Genomic DNA, 14,038 nt, shown 5'->3' with positions numbered 1-14,038 from the left:
ACTGGACACAGACAAGAGGGTGAATCATAGAGAGGAGGACGATGGTCAGGTCCAGTGATCAAGTGAGGCAAAATGAAAGAGATGAAGGAATACTGCTTTCATACAAACTATAAAAACACAAAACAGTAACAAACCTGTAAGCAGCGCATTTAACAGAACTAAACCAGTTGTATGACATCAACTAGAAACTGCTTTTATCATCAATTATGAGAAAAATAAATGAAACAGTCCAAGGTGGTTTACAATATTTAACATGTTTTTATTGAATCAAAATACAGTATAACATCTTATGCACCCACAGAAATGACTATATATGTTTATCAAGCACACACCACTGACCTATATAGCTCAACACATACTATTCTTGCACAGCTGTAACTTGAGAGTCGAAGGTCTTGTTACAGGGTTAAGTATGGAATGGAGCGCTGTTTCATGACTGCTTAAAGGACATATTCCCGGTGTCACAGTGCTCCATTCACTAGGCCAGGGAAGGCAGACACTTGGTCACCGTCAACATCAAAAATCCAACTTGTGTCCAGATCTGTATGGAAATCAGAATGAAATTGTCATCACAAATCACATTATCTATCATGACCTGCAGATTAGTTTTCCAGTGAATCATTGTCATACAACATTGAACAATGTCCATCGCTATTTCCCAAAACACAGGTTGTCATATTATTCTCACTTGTTTTGTCTGACCAACAGTCTAAAAGCCAAAGATATTCAAATTACAATGAGACAAATCAGGGAAAAACGGGAAATCTTCACATTTGAGTGAATACATGGCATCAAAATGACTTAAATGAATCATAAATAACCATAAATTTTCTATCAGCTGGCTAACTGATCAATTGATTGATTGTTTTCATCTTTTTTTTCACTGTGCTGGCCTGAGTTATGGTGTCAAAAGCTGCAATTTAAAGGGATCAAAACATCCTATCAGTTACTCTGCCTGTGCATGGAGCTGAGCTCAGTTTTGTTATACTGCAAACAGAAAAAGGAGGCACAAAAACATCACAAAGGAAATGCCTGATCCACATGGCTCCACCTATCAGAGCGACCTAGAAGGCCGAGAAAATCAGACATGAATTTTCATGTACAGACTGCGATGATCATGACTGTGAAGCAGAAGCAGGCCTTGTTCACCTCATGTTTGTGTTGGTTTACTGCTTGACGAATCTCCAGGATCACGTTGATTACGCAAATGTGTGCAGGAGGTAGTGTTTCCGACCACAAAAGGCCGATTATTAGTTTTTCGGCCATGTATACTCACTATCTTTGGACAACAAAGGCTCATTGTTACCTGTAAACATCGAGGAAAGCCATCAAGACGAAGAGCTCTTGGTTCTCCTGCGTTTCATTTGGCTGTTGTGAAATTTTTCTGCAATCTTCCTCTCGTGTCCTGCGGGGCAATGGCGGTTTGTGTTGAGCTCGATTTCTCTCTTGGTTCTCCCTTTGCCACAGGCATGGCACGAGTATTCAAGCAGATTGTAATAGTCATATTGATCGTAGTATGCCTCCTCGAAGGAGACGAATCTTTCCATGTCTGTCGCCATTAGGAAACGGAGTGCAGCACCTCACAGCAGACGAGTCTCAGAGCGAGTAAACACATGATGTCACCCTGTGTTTATATACAGGACAGAGTCACGTGATCGCAGTGTGTCACTTTTACTGAGGAAATTAATATGGTTGTTTGGAAAAATTGCCATTGTATGTTTTGTTCTATGCTATTTTACTTGTATATATTTTTTGTCGTCGCATGTTTATGTCCCATTTTGGATTTAATCTTTTTTTTTGTGGCTGTTGTTTTGTTTTCTTATTTCTTATTATGTGCACACGTGGAGCAGAAATAATATTCAACTCAAATCAATGTTAGAAATTAAAATAGCTGTAATAATAAGTAATATAATTGTAATTACGGTGTTGCTGACGCGCCATTATTTTGGAAGAAAATACGTTTCGGCACTTAAGTGACTGAAATGTGTTTGGAATATGTAAATACAAATATCAAAGGAAGTGATGGATATTATAGTGGCTGTGGTTCACACTGCACACACCGTGAGGTTACCCTTACTGGCATGTGTTGATGCACTTACCACTATGGAAATTGCATTCAGCTGTTACTCGAGATAAAGAATATAAGAACAATGTGCAGCTTTATACACCTGGGATTCGTTATTTGCACCCAGATCAGATGAGTGCAGTGTGTCCACACACAGAGTCGTGTTCCGTGTTATTGGAAGGGTCTGCTCCTCGGCGCGGCGGCCCGCCCCTCACGGTGTGGCACGTCCTGACGCTTTTCCACGTCGCAGTTGTGTCTCACAGGCGAGCTCGCTGCGTATGTATGCGTGTCTCCAGCTAGGCCAGAGAGTGATGGCGGCGCCCGTCCTGAGAGTGTCCACCCCTCGGTGGGAAAGAATAGCTAGGCTTCTCGTTTGCCTGCTGGGCATCCTGTTGTCTCTATATGCCTTTCACGTCGAGAGGGAAAAGGCTCGGGATCCGAGTTACAAGGCTATGTGCGACGTCAGCAGCTCCATCAGCTGTTCAAAAGTGTTCAGCTCAAGGTAATTTGAATTCAGCAAAGAGCGCTCAATGAAGCTGGCTGCTATTGTGGCAATCTGGGAAGGGCTGCGCGGTTCAAACTGTCAGATGCACTCGGCTAACATTTGCCGGCTGCCCTCCACCGCTGAGGCTAACTGCAAACCATAACTGCTGGCGTGCTGCGAGCCGACTGATAGTTCAATAACCTGTTTGAAATAAGTTAACTTTCAGCTTATCATTCAATGAGCACATCATTAGCTATCTAGCTCCATGAAGCTAACTTCGCTAACAGCTAGCTAACGCAACCTATTTGTTAACAGTCTACTTCTTAGCCGGTTAGCTTTCATGAGAGCTGTCAGCACTGAGTCTACACTGATAAGTTGCTGAAAGCTAATGTTACCTGAGCACACAGGATGCTCCATGTATGAAAGGGTAACACATCTGTAATACCAACTTTAGCACGAAAGTTGACAATAGCCTGGTCAGTTTAACGTTATTGTAGTGTGTGTGTTGTTGCTGCGTTAAGTCATTCATTCAGACGACCCAAACTGGGACTTTTCGGTGGTGAGTTGGCTCAGTGTTGATCATTTTGGATAACTTTTGAAGCTAGTAGCTACCGATCACGTTAGCTGTCATGCTGCTGTCATTAGCTGTCGTGCTAATGTCACCGGGCAGCTATCGGTCAGTCCGCGGGGTTAAACCGTACACCCAACCTGCCTGAAGGGACAGTGCACACAGCCGCTCCAGAGGTCAGCGGGCAGGACTGTAACGATGTTAGCTACCTTAAAGTTTCACTGTTGCCTCAGTCGCACAGTGTTAGCATGTAGATAGATATCCACAACTCCACAGATAAAGCTGCTTTCATAGTCGAACTTTAGCTGTTCGTCCTTCAGAAACCAACCAGAGTTTGTCTGCCTGCAAAGATGAGTTTGCCAGCGATCAGTGATTTCACATAGCATCCCTTTTATATTCTTAGGATCACAGTGGCCATACCGGCTTTACTGTATGCATGCAAATGGTAAATGGACACACTCAGTGACAGTCTTTACACAGCATAACCGGAATGCAACCTGTCCAGGAGTTATCACAGACTTGTAAGATGAGTCTGTGAATTGTCTACTATACACAACAGAAGTACTACAGAGAGTCCTGCCTTCTCACCTACATTACTGTGAGCAGCAACAACAAGGAGTTGGCTAAAGTAGAGCTGCGATGATTAGTCGATTAATCGATTAGTCATTTGAAAGGAAAGCAACTATTTTGATAATCGATTGTGAGGATTTGCTGCTTCTGTTTGTCATTTATGATAGTAAATGAAGAGTCTTTGGGTTTTGGACTGTTTGTTGGACCTAAGAAGTCACTTTGGGCTCTGGGGAATTGTGATTAGCATTTTTCACAATTTTTTATCATCTCATGGACTAAATGATGAATCCATTAATTTTGAAAATAATCGTCAGATAATCGATGATGGAAATAATCAGTAGTTGCAGCCCTAAAGTAATGACTGATTGAAAGACATCATTTCTTATCTGTAAATAAAGAATCCCAGCAGTTTCTGTTTTTGTCTAAACAATACCGTCTAGCGCTACAGGTAAAGTGAATATCCTATCTCTGGTGATGCAGCTTACTATATTTATGTGTGTTGAACTGCCTGCTTTGTGCATGCCTTCTCAGATGCTTATCAGTTTAAGATAAAGTCTTGAAACAGAGGCCAGAATGTCTGCTGCAGTAAAAGTAATGGAAAATATGAGTGTCTGCAATGTGGGATGACATAATTCATTATACAAAAGGAGGATAAGCTCACACAACGTCGTAAATGAAATGAGTTTGCGAAACATTGCACAAAAAGAGATGACTGTCACATGCTTTGTTTAATTTTAAAATAGTAACACATTTGCAGGGGAGCTTTTACACTTGTATCATCCCCAACTCCTGCATCAGTTGTCCCAAACACTTAATTGCATGGTGTTCAGAAGTCGACTGTGGTTTTTGGTTCTCAAGACAGTTTCTCTGAGGCACAGCTGGGCATGTGGTTCTGGTAAAGCAAAAGAAATATAGCAATGGTCTGGTGTCCATGCTGCTGCTGTATAGTCTCAATTCAGCAGTGAAAAACTTCAAATGTTCAGAATGAATTTATAATAATAAAGATGATAAGAAACTTTGCTCATGTTATGATGTGTTATGCAAGAAATGAGCTGCACACGTAAGTTTGCAGCACTAGAGAGCAGAGTACATGAAAAAGAATAATACGTCAACTGAACATGTTGAAGACGTTGTGCATTCCCGCTGAGTGAAACTCAAACTGCTTTTAATTAAACAGCATGAATGCACATCTATCTTGTCTTTTATTGTGCTGGATGTTGTCATTTTCTTTGAAAGGAATCTATAAGCACAAAAAAACGATGTTGACATTTACCACAAGTAGAATCTCAACATTTTTGCAGCAGGGTAAAAGCTTCAGTTTTACCATGACACAAACTGAAAGGACACCTCGTGGTGCAAAGGTTTAAAGATAGTGCTGAACAGCAGACTGGTATTAACACGTGGGCAGCACCAGTGGTTGTGCTACAGCAGTTGACGCCAATTAAATGTCATCCTCTAGAGACAGACCTTAAAGAGTTCCTTAAATCAGACAAACTCATCTGTCACGTGCACTCAAGTCATGTCTGTGTGATTGTCCATTGCAGTAAAGACGTGCCTTTTGTTTTACAGCATTTGTTTTCTCCTTTTAAAAGGTCCACATGGATTTTGTCAATGAATTGATTAGCTGATCAACACAACATGAGTTGTCAACTATCATGTTGGACTGTTGGTTGGACAAAACAAAACTTTAGAAGATATCATCACTCTGTAGAGAAAAGAGTTGAGGGAGTAATGGGCAGATGAATTGATGTTGAAAAGACTCATTCGATGCGGCTTTAGTCCACTGTGCACCAAAATGCTTCTCTGTGAATTAGAATTAGTCTCGCCTGAAACACAATTTAGCTTGAAGAACCTCACCCAGCTGGTTCTTCAGATTCTTGGAAAACAGGTATGAGTGAGATCTGAGTATGAGTGTTGTATACGTTTTTTTTTTTTATCATCAGTGTCATCCACAGTCTTCTTCTGTACTCCTGACATAAAGTTGCACCTGCTGTCTTTGCTGATGTTTTTGTGTGGTCTAGGTGGGGTCGAGGATTTGGACTCTTGGGCTCAATTTTTGGAAATGACAGTGCACTGAACCAACCCAACAGTGTCTACGGGATTGTCTTTTATGCCTTTCAGCTTCTACTAGGTAAGATGTCATTTCTTCTGAGTAATCTGCCAGTATTTCTAATTCAGGTGACAAATTTCTCCAGCTCTTGTACTAACAACCAGTGCTGACTCAAGACTTACATCATGTTTAATGGCCAAATGTAAATATAATTTACCTTCTAATAAGCTTACTTTTTCAACTTTATCAATATTTTGTGTCTTTTAACTTAATACTAAGTAAGCAACAGAGATAAATATTAGTGTAGTAACAGTAAGAACAAGCACGGTGATCAGAGCGCCTTGATTGCTGCGTTGCAGAAGGCGTTCTTTTAAGTTTGACTCTTATTAGTTTTGTGTTTGTCCCAGTCAGATTTTGCCAATGACAGTTCAGAGAGATCATAAAGTGACTTGTTTTAACTCCAAGTCCCCCCCCTGCCCCCTTTGGTTACATTCACAGTCACACTCTCCTTCCCTCAGTACATTGATGGCATTGCTGACTCAGTCATGCTGGTTTGACATGTTTGCCTACCGAGTGGGCTGTAGGCTTCCCTGGCCACCTGGCGCTGGCACAGAACAAGAGGTCCTTTTAGCCACAGCAGTTACCACTCATTTGACTAACACAATAGCAGCCCAGTTACGGCAAACTGCTACAGCAGCTCAAGATTTCCATATTAAAGGCCAGACTGCCCAGTTTCAGAACTTTCATTATTCCCATGGCCTTGGACTGTCCAATATTTGTCTAAGGCAGGCATGAGTCCAGAATCTGCATAACCAAAGATTTAACCTCTGATTAATGCCAGTTTTTGGCATGGGACTGCTGTCAAAAAGACTTCAGTGTAGACTCAAATATCCACAAGAAATTAATGCAATAGTTGTAGCTTTGCCCATTCTATTTGTTTTTTATTGTACATGAGTGTTATGGTGGGGACAGAGGTGGCAATACAGATGAAATCCTCTGTAATGCTCTGTGTCATTTTGTATCACAGTATGGTAAAATATTATGCTATAGTAAATCAGTTGAGGGTGGGTGCTACACATGGATAATCAGCAAATGAAATGATGATGAAGTACTTCATCACATCAATGCAAAAATCATGGAGATGAAAATGCAACATGTCCACAAAGAAGTCCTGCTTATTGATTTGCGACATTACCCATGCATGGTTGTATACACCCAGAGATTAATAGTTACAGGCCATAAACATCATGGCAAAATCTTTGGCAACTGACAGAATGCATTTCACCTCATGGTGTGTGTTGTCATATCATCCACCTCTGGAAGAGAAAGTATTGTCAGAGCGTGTTCTTCTTATCTCGCCTTCTTAAAGACCTGTTCTACTACAACTTTAGAAATGTCTGGTAGTGACTGATGACACCACCTGTATGGCCCCCCCAGGTGGTGGAATACAGGCGGAAACATCAATAATACCACAGTGTAGAAGTACTGTTGCAAGTAAAAGTCTTATACTTTACTTTAGTAAAATCAGAAAAGTATTAGCATCAGAACATACTGAAGTACCATAACGTAACAGCACTCATTATGCAGAATGGCCCTTTTCAGAACAATTTAATTCTAACTATTGATACATTAAGGTGTACCCTGCTTTAATGTTGCAGCTGATAAAGGTGAGACTGCTTACTTTGTATACAGCTGGGTGATCAGTAATAATACACAACAATGTATTTGCTGATTCTATTTTGTTTTAATAATCTGAATCTGTAAAGTAACTAGTAAATAAAGCATTAAAATGTAGTGGAGTGAAAGGTACAATATTTCTCTCTGAAATGTAGCAGAGTATAACTACAAGGTAGCATAAAATAGAATTACTCAAGTAGAGTACAAGTACCTCAGATTCATCCAGAAGAGTACTTAGAGTAAATGTTGCTAGTTACTTTCCACCGCTGGGCCCACTGCATCGTACGCGTATCAGGATTTCATTTTCTATCATTAATCATCATTGAAATTGACGACGTGTAAAACATTGATTCTAAGTGAAACTCAAGCGCTCCCACTAACACCTCTGTGAGTTTCACAGCGAGCCATCACAGCCTTCAGATACGCGGTTTATTCATGCCTTACAGTTAAACAGCATTAGAGTCGTCAGTCTGTGGACTCGAGCATGTGCAGACAGGCCAGAAACTGTCTGTCTGGGTGTTTTGCCAGGATCCCACTGTTTCAGCTTAACGATGGAGAAGACAGTGTTTTTGGAATAATGGATAAATCCTAGGTTCATAACAAATATTCTATAGGTCAGATTGAAAAGGAGAAACCTGCCTAATGATGAGGTCCATGAAATCATCTTATCATCCATTGTTCAGCAGCAATTGTTACAGCCCATAATGAAACATCACCAGCACAGACAGTGAGGACACTTTGCCTCAGAACTATGACTACACCTCATGTGACAACAGAGTAATATGACCAGTCTATTCAGTGTGTGTCATCACGAGGATGCTGCTAACATAAACAGAGAGCTGTCTGAGGCTGAGAGCTCAGCAGACTCATCAGGTTGCTTGTGTGTTCCAAGGTTGTCTTTTTTTTTTTTTTTAATGCTTATTTGTCTAAGCTTTAGTTTGTGTTTCTTGCCGTAGGAATGACTGTCAGTGCAATGGCCGCCCTTATTCTCATGACGACATCCATCTTGTCGGTGGTGGGTTCACTCTACCTGGGCTACATCCTCTACTTTGTCCTAAAGGACTTCTGCATCATCTGCATCACCACATATGCGCTGAACTTCATTCTCTTTATTCTCAACTACAAGCGACTGGTTTACTTGAATGAGGCCTGGAAGCAGCAGCTTCAGGCCAAGCAGGACTAAGCTGTCGAGAACGGCAAGAAAAATATGATAAACAAACAACAACAAAAAAAAAGAAATGTGACCTCTGAACATTTGACTTGCCACCAGGAGACCTTGCTTCCAAACAATGTTTATTCTGCTGTGTGTTCAAAAAAAAATGAAGAAATTTAACTTAAATGTTGGGCCTGACATCTCAATGTTGCAAACACGGAAGGATCTGTAAGTGAAAGATGATTTTTTTTCTTTTGATTTCTTTTTCCTCGTTTAACATTGTACTCACTTAAGGAAGGGGCTGGCTGTGTGTGTGTGTGCACGTGGGGGAACACATCAACCCGAGCAAGCAGAGGCAGAACGATGGAGGACAGCTCTCTTTTGAACAAAAAGGATCGCAGAATGGAAGAAAAACAGGACATTAAAGGGGTTTACTTGAAATTGTTAGGAAGGTCCTATTACTGCCCAGCGGATCTGCACTAAAACTCGGAGCCCAATAATGGATCCCAAAATTCGAAAAAAAGAACACTCATTAGGTTATCGTTCAGTTCGCAGATAAGGTTGTGCGGCAGGGCGGGGATGGGGGCAGAACGATTAACATTTATACAGACTAGTTTTTTTTTTTTTGTCATGTTTACACTTTGTAGTATGTTCCTTTTTGAAGAGGACCACTAAAAATAAACACGGGACAATGTGAGATGTTGTGTGTAGATCAGTCAGATTGTTTGTTTTTGCAATTCTGTAAATAGCTGCTGAGCAATATTCCAGGCTAGATTGTGATTTAGTGTTGACACAAACCTTTAAGGAAAACAAGACAAAAACAGAAAAAAAAAAACCCAAAAAAACAGGCGAAAACATCAGTAAATCTGGAACAAAACATGATCAAGGTCACAGCCGGGGAGTCTGAAGATGCGCTCGGGACGTCGTCCGTCCTGTAATCCTGGTCAGGCATGCAGTTCAGAGTTGTGTGGATTTCTTTGTATGTGGTTATTGTTTCATCTGAAGCCACAGACACACGTCTTTAAAACAGAACTATAGGTTCTCTTCACCAAGTTCGCATAAAGGCACCCTCACTCTTTATTTTTATTTTTTTGGTTATTCTGTGAAAAGCATTCCTGACCACCACCCAAGTGGGATCCATAAAGACTTATGTGCCTAAAGGAGTGTTAAGGTGAATTACCTTTTCTTTTTTTAAATGTTTTGGGTGGGTGGGTGGGTGGGGGGTAGTAATGTCATGTTAACACCAGTTTTCCTCATTGTTTTGTTGTCACAAGTCCAAGGCTTTATTTTTATGATCACAGTTTTGTAAATGAAGATACCAGTGAAGTGTTTCTCCCTCCCTAATAGAGTCTCATGAGGTAGCAAAGGCTGCTACACTGTGATTGTCTGCTCATGGGAAGAGTGGCCTGGTGGCAGAAGCATCTCTTTATCTTGCCGTTTCGGTTGTGTTCATGTTCGTCTCGCGTTTGTTCACTGTCCAGCCTGTATACATTTGATGTCAATTGAACGGTGACGGTGATCTTGCCAAGCTGAGTTACAGTTCATCAGCGGGAAGTGAACAAAGTTTGGAGAACGAGCGTATGTTGAGCCATATGTGGAGTTTGTGGGATGTATGCGCCAGTAGCAAAGATATCCAGACTGCTGGTGGTTTTCTGTCTGAAGCTTTTCATGAAGTGGCTGATCTAACATAGCAAGGTTTGTTCAGAGGCAGATCACAGTGTGGGGAGAGCAGCCACAGCTTGGAGTGGCTTTCCTACAAATCCACAGTGTCAGTTCAGTTCAGCTCAGCACCAAGTGACAGAGCAGGACCGTTGTCTGTTTTCCATCCAGAATCCACTGATTAAAGCACCCAACTTGTCAGACACATGGTACACTATCTCCTGGCTTTGAGCATATGTTGGCCATCGGACAATCGCACACTGTCAAAGACGCAGACCAGTCATTGTAATAACTGTAACAATGTGATGCATCTGTGGCGTTAAACCAGCTTGTTAATAGTTTCCATCACTGCTTGTCTCCATGCCCCATTCCCCTCGACAGCTTTTTTTTTTTTTTTTTTTTTTTTTTTTTTTTTTTGTGGGGTGAAGGTTGTCAGAGTATTGATGTTGGCAGCTGTCAGGAAAGTCATTTCAGTGACACGCTTCCTGTGATAACATGAAGTCATCGGTCTTGTATGAAAATGGAAACCGAGGTGGTACTTTTTCTTTCCAGGATATTGTCAAAATGAAACTGTTCATGCATGTTTTGACCATTTACTCCTTACCATATATAGTGTTACATCACTGTTAGCCATTTTCCAAAGCATGTGTTGTGTATTTGAAATGGGTTTTCCAACATTGGAGGCAGTTTCCATTCACTTCACTATGAGATGATATCAATTTTAAAAGAAACAAAACCTGTTGCCTGCATTGCTCACTATGCAACTTGACCACTGACAATTTGGAGATTTGGGTGTGTTATGCTAGTAGCAGCTAATGTAGCCCTGAGCCGCTAGCCTCAAGAAGAGATGAGGAGTGGGCTACAGAGGTCGGGTAAACTCACTTCTTTCTAACCACACACCCCCAGATTTTTTCAATTTATAGTCTTGAACTCCGACCAGTCCCAACTCAAGTGACATCACTCGAGGGCATTTATTAGACCTCACACAGCGTCCTGTTGAGACACAAAAGACACAACTTCTATCACATATGGAATAGACCTGTGAACAGAGGTTGATGTGAAATCGGTGGAGTTTCACTCCCAATTTTCAAATCTCTGATCTTCATGCCGTACCCAGGAAAGGCAACCAATGGCTGCTCAGAAGACAAACTCATTTAAATACTATGGTTTGCTTTGGAAAATGGTCGGCAGTTATGTTATGTTGACATGAATGGTGGTAAACTGGCAAACAAGTGCGAGCACCAGTCCAGTTCTTTTAACAAAGCATATGGTCCTCCGTAGAATGTTTTAAATGTTTGCTGCGTCCTTCCTGAGCAAGTCATCTTAAGATCTTCCTTACATAGTATTGCCGTGTTGGGCTCACATCAGGTTCTCGTTCATCTCAACTCAGAATGAGATTAGCAACCACACTGTGTTGTCTTTGTCTTTTTACTGGGAAAGCCTGTGCATTCACACATAAGACAAGTCTCCAATGGATTCACTTGCACAAGTTTTTATTTAACTAAGTCGGACTGGCACACCTTGCTAGTTTATGTGGCAACAGTTATGGGTCCTGTGAGTGTCAACCATAGAACTGACAGTGAACAGTAGGTAGCTGATGATTATGTTCATGATTCAAGTCATATGCAAGCCTATTACACTAGTTGTGCGCAGTTACTTTAAAGAAATGGGTCAGGAATTTGGAATTTGGGTCAAAAGTTTGAAATCTTTGGTTAAAGGATCACAATGTGGTGTGATGATTTAGTGTCAAAAAGGTCAAAATGATAGATACTACATTCTCATTAATATATTCATTTAGGCCCTGATGTATAACTGCCATGTTAGTTGCATCACGAATGCCAACAAAAGTGCCTTCTGTTTGATCATTAGGCCTTGAGCCAAAGAGGAGCAACAGTAATAGCCTTGTAAAATGAAGAGTGGTAACTGTAACAGGCGCTTCTGCTTGCCTTCCTGAAAATGTAATCTGGTAAATTGGTAATTCCCAAAGATTTGATTTTGGTATTGGTGCAAAAATCTATTCAGAACTTAGCAGACAAAAAGCCCCGTCGAATCGATGGCCGTTCCTTTTCTCCTTCACAGACTCCACTATATAATTGTCATCTTATTTTGTCTAGCTAGGACATGTTGTTAGCTAAGAATACACTGTTTAAACTACATGATTGTAATGTTCTTTTTCATCATTAATTATGCCCTTTAGCTGTATAGACTGTTAACATTCTGGGTTATTTTAGTTGAAAATAAAAAGTTGAGGGTTGGAGGGCTAGGAATCCATGTGTCAGCATAAAATGTTTATTACATTTCATTGTGGAGGAAAACTTACTGGGTTTGCTTCTGTATTGCCAAATATGTTTTAAAATGCTGTATTTTCTTACATGGAAAAGTGTTACATGACTGGTAGGAGGGTGCATAAAAAATCTGTTTGAATCCAGCTTACTTTAAGGGAAAACTGTGGAAAAAGGTTGACATGAGAACATTTTTAATTGTGTCATTGTCATGTGGAAATGATCTACCATTAAAACATTCCCTCTAAAACTACCTGTCACGTTAAGTTCTTCAAAGGAAAGGAAATGCTGTTAAAGACATAGTAAGAGGGACTCAAGTAAAACTAATTGCTAAATATAATAACTTGGTTTCGTTCGTCCCTTCCTGATGTGCTTCCATTGTGCCTTCCATTGGACACGTTAGTAAGGGATCTCCTTTAACGGTCAGCATGGACAGCAGGAATGATCACGTATGGCAGTGTGAGTGTTGTTTTACGACAGACTTAAAACACTGTGAGCCTAACCTTTAAGACTGAAGCTCAGCAGCAGTTTCAACTTTTGGTCTGGTTCCAGGTTGTTAAAATACAGAGTTGTTAAAGGGGCACTCAAGGTATTAATTGTTGCACTTCCATAAAGTTGGCTTCTTACAAGAGACAAAAAAACAAGAAGAAAAAAGTCACTTTTAAAGAAAAGCCACCAAAACGCAGGACCTTACAATGACCAACTTAATAGCGTCTAACCCCTGATGACATCATCAGGGTTATGTTTTTTGGAAAGCTCCTCCAAAGCAACAGAAAGGATGCCGCCGCTGTTTCCACTTGCAGCACTCCTCGAGACGAGGAGAGTGAACTTCATGTCAGGGCCCCTTTAAGCTCACTCTGTTACGTCTCACATCAAATCTTTTATCTGTCTCTCTTTCTTCAAGTTCTTAGTGAAGACCTTATTTTAACATTTACTGATGGTACATTTTTTGAAACGTTACTCATGTAGATTTAATAAGAGATAGATTCAGATTCCATGATAGAAATCAATACTGGACGCAGATGCAATAAAATGCTGTCAAACACCAGCCTGGTATGACAGGATATTAAAAATCAGACGTGAACCCACAGAGTATCTCTGCAGTTGCTAAGTGGACCGTGTGTCTAAACCCTGCTGTAACATGACTAAGAGAAAGGAGTGAATGTGGATCAGTCATATGTGGCAGACAGTCTGTTTAATGAGGTCAGTGTATCAGTGCTGATACAGATTCATTCATTGTTGAGAGAACAGTGTGTTTAATGACGCATTCGTCTCCAGTTGTGCAACAATTATCGTGTGAACAGCAATTAGAGCTGGACCAAATCCATAAAGGGCTGTTTTTATTGCTTGCTTTATTGCTTTTATTGTGTTTACAAAATGTCTTGAAACAATTACTAACATATAGTAAGTAAATCTGCTGCTGTGTGTTTGAAAGGAATCTAAAGCTACATCGAAATATTGTCCATTAGTCCAGCTGTAAGACAAAGGTCAGTCATGTGATAAGTGTTTGAGTGGAGTCACGCCACCATC

At 40.7% G+C, this 14,038-nt stretch overlaps 1 protein-coding gene and 1 long non-coding RNA gene across 2 annotated transcripts; one reads left to right on the top strand and one right to left on the bottom strand.

Annotated features, from left to right (window-relative positions):
* Positions 1-235: 235 nt before the first annotated feature.
* Positions 236-1,607, bottom strand: LOC143332390 (uncharacterized). The gene is made up of 2 exons (XR_013078214.1): positions 1,307-1,607; positions 236-541 (listed from the first exon to the last, which is right to left on the bottom strand). It is a non-coding gene; the product is annotated as an uncharacterized LOC143332390 (long non-coding RNA).
* A 718-nt stretch (positions 1,608-2,325) lies between these two features.
* vkorc1l1 (vitamin K epoxide reductase complex, subunit 1-like 1) lies at positions 2,326-9,444 on the top strand. The gene is made up of 3 exons (XM_076750224.1): positions 2,326-2,567; positions 5,709-5,818; positions 8,371-9,444. The coding sequence occupies exons 1-3, from the start codon at positions 2,344-2,346 to the stop codon at positions 8,595-8,597; spliced, it is 561 nt and encodes a 186-aa protein (XP_076606339.1). The 5' UTR covers positions 2,326-2,343; the 3' UTR covers positions 8,598-9,444.
* Positions 9,445-14,038: the final 4,594 nt, after the last annotated feature.

Source organism: Chaetodon auriga, chromosome 15 (genome assembly GCF_051107435.1).
Source record: "Chaetodon auriga isolate fChaAug3 chromosome 15, fChaAug3.hap1, whole genome shotgun sequence".
NCBI classification, from domain to species: domain Eukaryota; kingdom Metazoa; phylum Chordata; class Actinopteri; order Chaetodontiformes; family Chaetodontidae; genus Chaetodon; species Chaetodon auriga.
Note: the sequence above shows the minus strand (reverse complement) of the source record. Positions and strands in the feature narration are given on the sequence as shown.